General features: G+C 49.9%; 1 protein-coding gene across 2 annotated transcripts in view; it reads right to left on the bottom strand.

Annotated features, from left to right (window-relative positions):
* Window positions 1–647: 647 nt before the first annotated feature.
* Window positions 648–5841, bottom strand: part of AKAP8 (A-kinase anchoring protein 8) — a 25231-nt gene continuing 20037 nt past the window's right edge. The window contains exons 13-14 of one of the 2 annotated variants that reach the window (XM_006162275.3): window positions 4356–4451; window positions 648–1504 (exon numbers count right to left, since the gene is read on the bottom strand). In XM_006162275.3, coding sequence (XP_006162337.1) covers window positions 1061–1504; window positions 4356–4451 — 540 coding nt within the window. In that variant the 3' untranslated portion in view covers window positions 648–1060. The remainder of the gene's footprint in view (window positions 1505–4355; window positions 4452–5841) is intronic. The other variant, XM_006162276.3, reaches the window with a different exon arrangement.

The following is a 5841-nucleotide window of genomic DNA, read 5'->3' as shown; positions in this document are numbered from 1 at the left end:
TGCTCAAAACCCGAAGGAGAGAATGGAGTAGAAGGGATTGTGGTGTGGTTATCCTCCGAGGGATGCTTCTTCACTTTCTCTCTCTGGCCAATGCATGCACACGTCCAATAGCAAAATTATTTAAAAGAAAAAAAAAAGAAAAGTGAATGCTTGAAACTTAAACAAAACTCCCTGTGCTAGCCCCGTGGCACAGTAGTTAGCACTGTGCATAGAAAGCTGGACCCCAGGGGCCAGCAGGTGGCATCGTGGCTGAGGTGCTGGACTCCTACATGGCCGACCGAGGTTCGAGTCCCAGACCTGGTAGCTTGAAACTCACTAAGCACATGTGCTTGTTTGCTCAAAATCCTGAGAGGTAAGGGGATTGTGGTGTAGCCACACCCCTGGAGGATGGTTTCTCACTTTCCCTCTCTCTATGCCTCCAGGGAGCACACACACCCTACAGCAAAAGTCTCTCTTTAAAAAAAAAAAAAAAAAAAGTTGGATCCTACACGGCCATCCGCAGTCTTGAGTAGCAATCCTGGCAGCTTGAGAAATACACCGGGTGCAGGTATGTACATGCCCCAAATCCTGAGCAATGGAGGAAAAAGGATTGCAGCATGACCACACACCACTGGGAGATGCTTTCTCTCTTGTGAGCACATGTGTCCTCTGGCAATCAAAAACAAAAAGAAAAAACAAAAAACAGAAAGAAAAATCCTTTATAAAGGAAGATAAAATCCAAGACTAGCTTCCCACCCCCCCAAAAAATGTTAGAGAAAGACAAAGAGGAGGCATTCAGCCAGTGGCTGTGGTTAACAAGCAAATCGAATTACCCAACTTTTATTGTTCCAACCTCGGTGTAAAGAAAGATGTCCCGGCTGCCTGGGGGAACGCAGCTTTCGGGGCCAGAGCCTGGCGACGGCCCAGGCCGAGCCTGGTGCACGGTGTGGAAGGGAATGGCCAGGCCTCCGGAAATTCATTTACAGTGTGTTCTGGTAACGCACACCCTAGAATGCTTACAGACCCAGGACCACCGGGTGATGTGTGCTACCGCGCGCCCCTTGAAACAGGGAGATGACGGTCACTCTGTGGGAAGGGTATCTTTGGACTCAGCATCAGTTTGTTCTACCTGGGCGGCTGGGGCTGGAGCAGCCACCTCGGGGGCGCCTACAGCCTCTGCGGCCAGTGTCTCTGTGTCACCTCCAGCTCCAGCAGGCTCACTTCCGGCCTCGGTGGTCCCCTTCTCGGATGCTGTCGCACAGGGCGGCTCTTCTTGCGGCTGCTCGGTGTGGGGGTCGCTGCTGGCCTGCGCCTTGTCCACGGAGCCCTCGGCATCTGCAGGCGCTCCACTCCCCTCGGCAGCGGGAGCTCCTTCCCCATCCACAGCCTTCACGGCTGCGGTGATCACCTCCGCTAAGACTTCCGCAGCCACCTCCTCTGGGGTCTCCTCTTTATCCTCTGCTCCTAAATTGTCATCTCCTTCCATTTCGGGATCCACGGTTTCATTGGTGAAAGGGTCCTCACCCTGGCCAAAGGGGAAACCAGGTCAGTGTGGTCTAAAGGGCTGTCTAGGGACAAGCGGGCAGCAGCAGAACACGGGGGGCTGCCAGGCGACCCCCACCTGGGAGGGTACCACGTTTGCATCTGGGGACCTCCCTGAGTATGCCTGGCACGCTTGTGCCCATTGTCCGGGATGACTGCACGCTAGGGATGGATTATGGTGTCAATATCCAATTCGGAGTGCTCCTTCTCAAAGAAGTAAATAAACTTAAAAACCAACAAACGGGTGGCAGGTGGCGTGGTAGTGAAGGGCGCTGGACTCCCGCGTGGCCGACCATCTAGTGCCTTAACCACTATGGCACTTGCTGGCCCTCTCAACTTTTTAAGTTTTTATATTATATTTAGGTTTTCGCCATAGGGTGTGTGCACTCGCTGGAGAAATCACCCCTCCCCAGGGAGGGTGGCTATGCCACAATCCCTTTTATTCTCCCAGGATTTTGCGCGTGCATGCACACGTACCCGGGATGACTTTCAGGCTGCCAGGTCCAGACTCAAACCAGTCAGCCAACTGGAAATCCAGCACTTTAACCACCACACCACCTGCTGGCCTCTCAATTTCTTTTTCTTTTTAAAATTATTTTATTTAACTTTATTTATTTACTCATTTATTTTATTTCATTTTGACCAGAGAGGGACAGAGCAAGAGAAAGTGAGAAAGCAAGCCACCAGGTGGGACTCGAACCATGGTCGACCATGTGGGAGTCCAGTGCCCCTAACCACCACGCCACCTGCTAGCCCCGCCCCTGAATTTTCTTTTTCTTTTTTTTCTTTTTTTATAAGACAGTGTCACAATCTCCCTGTCTCCATCTCTCTGCTCAGACCAGAGTCAAATACCACCATGCAGGCTCTACTTTGTTTGTTTGTTTTAGGTTTTTGCCGTAGGGCACATACTGTCACTGGAGAAAGCATGAGCGAGATGGAAAGTGAGAAATCACCCTGTGGGGGAATGGCCATTCTGCAACCTTTATCCGCCATTCTCCTGGAATTTGAGCATGCACACACGCACGCCCGGCATGATTTTCAAGCTACTGTGTCCAACACTTCAACTGTGGTTGGCCCATGTGAGGGTGTAGTGCCTTAACCACCAAACCATCTGCTGGTCTCATGTCGACAAAAGAGAGGGTCTCAAATGCTGCCCAGGCCAGCTTCCAACTCTTAAGCCTCCTGGCCTTAGCCTCCCCAAATCACTGTAATTACAGCTATAGACACTGAGGCTGGGCCTACCTTTGTTTATTTAACTTTTTATTCATTATTTATAATTTGACGAGAGACAAACAGAGAGAGAGAGAAAGTGAGAAAGCAAGCCACCAGGTCGGGGACTCAAACTGTGATCAGACATGTGATAGTGTCCAGCACGTTAATTACCATACCACCTGCTGATCCTTAAAAACAACACTTTCCTGGTAAGGTGGTTGAGGCATTGGACTCCGTCATGGCCAATCACAGTTCGAGTCCTGGACATTCAAGTTCAAGTCCCAGACCTAGCGTCCTGATGTCTCACTTTTGCTTTCTCTCTCTCAGTCTCTGAATCTCTCTGGTGAGTGCACATGTCCTATAGCAAATTAAAAATAGCAATAAAAGAGCCAGCTGGTGGTGTGGTGAATAAAGGTATTGGAGTCCCACATGGCCAACTGTGGTTCAAGTCCCAGACCTGGCAGTTTGCTTTCTCCCTTTCCATATCTTTCTCTCTTGTCTCTTTCTGGTCAAATTAAAAACAAATGAAATTAAATAAATAATTTAAAAAATAAATAACAATAAAATACATTTTTTAATACTTCCTTTTCCTTTTTTTTTTTTGAGAGGTTTTTGTTATGGGGCGTGTGCGCTCACCAGAAAGACAGAGACAGGGAGACAGAAAGCGAGAAATCACCCTCCAGGGGGGGATGGCCACGCTGCAATCCCTTCTCCATTCTCCTCTCGGGATCTTGGGCGTGCACGCACATGCACCCGGCGTGAGTTTAAGCCACCGGGTCTGGGACTCGAACTGTGGTCAACTACATGCGAGTCCAGTGACATAGCCATTACACTAACTGCTGGTCCCAGTATTTCTCCATCGTTTGCTCAGCATTTCGTGCTTAGACAATCAGGGTTCTTGTGGCTATTCCATAGCCATCACTCAGATGGCACAAGCCCGGAGCTCCCAGGCAAGCCCCAAGTCTTAGAAATTCGCCAGCTGTCACCTTAATCCCTCCGATTCTATAAAAAGACTCGGAAGTGGGCTGGCTAGCCCCATGGCCTAATGGTTTAAGGAACCTGGATCCCACACAGCTGACTTTGTGGTATGAATCCCAGCCACGGTAGGTTCAGAAACACGCTGGGTGCGTATGCGTATGTGACCAAAATCCCAACAGGATGGAGCAATGGGAGAAAGGGGAACCAGTAGATGGCATAATGGTTATGCCACTGGACTCCCATGTAGTCAACCGTGGTTCAAGTCCTGGCCCTGGCGACTTAAAGCTCACACCGGGCCCATGTGCATGCGTGCCCAAAATCCTGAGAAGAGAATGAGGAAGGGAATGTGGCACGGCCACCGTCTAACGGATGAGTTCTCTCTGTCTCTGTCTCTCTGGTGATCACACGTGCCCTATAACAAAAAGGAATCTTTAAAAAAAAAAAAGGAGGAGAAAAGATCGAAGCATACATAGCCATTGGGGGCAGCTTTCTTCCTCTCCTGTCTCATCTGTCTCTGGTGAATACAGGTATCCTCCAGAAAAGGAAAGGCCACGGAAATACTAAGCACTGCACCCTGAATACGATCGCACACGGAGAACCCATCCTCCACCCCCAAGCCTCTCCTGCCCGGGCCCAGCACAGACCTTGAGGTATTTCTCCAGCATCTTCACGATGTGGCGGTTGTTCAGGACACTCTTGGCCACATGGAGACTTGTCTTCTTGAACTGTTCAGCAGCCAACTGCAAAGGCAACCAGAAATAGATTCAAGTTTATTTAAACGCTGTCTTTCATGACACACGTCCACCCTTGGATGGGGCCTGGTCCTGCAGTGATCCCCTTCTCACAGCCTCCAGGCCGGCCAGGATCATGGGCTAACCTGGCATGATCAGGCAGACCCTGGACCTGAACACAGACCTCCCACGTGGCTTTAGGACCACGTGGCTGGGTCCTACTGCCCGTGGCACCTCAGCAGGACCAAATGTGAGCTTTAAGAAGATGGCACGAAGGATTGAGTGCAAGAGGACAGACTAATCAGGCTCCGCTCAACTGCCCAGAAACCAGCCCTCACCCGACAGGTAACATCCTGAGAGGCAAATCTTTCAATGTGTCAAGCTCTGGGCTGGCCCTGTAGCCTAGTGGTTAAGATTCCACATGGCCGACTGCATGGTTCAAGTCCAGGGCCTAGCATGCTGGCTGTGTGTGTGTGTGTGTGTGTGTGTGTGTGTGTGTGTGTCCAAAATCCTGACAGGAGAACAGATAGAGGATAAAGGAGTGCAGGGTGACCATCCCCATGGGGAGAGGTGGTTTCTCACTTTCCTTTTAGGTCTCTCTCCCCATATTGAGCACACATTTCCCTAGGTGAATAAAATATAAAAATAATTTTTAAAAGTTCCAAGGGCCAGGAACCAGCAATTGGTATAATGGCTAAGTCACTGGACTCCCATGTAGTCAACTGCAGTTCGAGTCCCAGACCCGCTGGCTTAAGCACTCACTGGTTGAGTGTGAGTGTATGCCCAAGATCCTGAGAGAACGGAGAAGGGATTGTGGCAAGGACATACCCCCAAGGGGTAATTTCTCACTTTCTGTCTTTCTGGCGAGCGCACATGCCCTATAGCAAAAACCTCTCAAAAAAAACAAAAAAAAAAAAAAAAAAAAAAAAAAAAGTTCCAGGGGGTCAGCAGGTGGTGTGGTGGCTAAGGTGCTGGACTCTCTCATGGCCGACCCAAGTCTCTCTCTCCCCCCCTGTGTGTGTGTGTGTGTGTCTTTCTCTGGTAAAATTAAATTCATGAATAAATAAAATTAAATAACTAATTATTAAAAAAAGATTTAAAAAAAGTCCTGTAGTCAAAAGTAAGGACGAGGACGCACCCACCACCTGTTCCAGAGCCTGACATGTTCCTTAGGAACCTCTCATCTGTGTAGTGAATCCAGCGATCGTGAACGGTTCTGCGAGATGGGCAGGCAGGTGGTGATCTCGCCTCCGTTCAATGGTTGGGTCAAGCACAGACACAGAGGTTGTGAACACAGGACCCAGTCAGCTCTGGCCTGCAAGCGTCACTCGGCTACAGCCACCCCAGCTGTCTGCGGCTGCTTCTGCGTGTCGGCGGCAGAGTTCACTCGCTAGACGGA

This window comes from Tupaia chinensis, unplaced genomic scaffold (genome assembly GCF_000334495.1).
Source record: "Tupaia chinensis unplaced genomic scaffold, TupChi_1.0 Scaffold139785_1, whole genome shotgun sequence".
NCBI lineage: Eukaryota > Metazoa > Chordata > Mammalia > Scandentia > Tupaiidae > Tupaia > Tupaia belangeri.
This window is presented reverse-complemented; position numbering and strand designations above follow the sequence as displayed.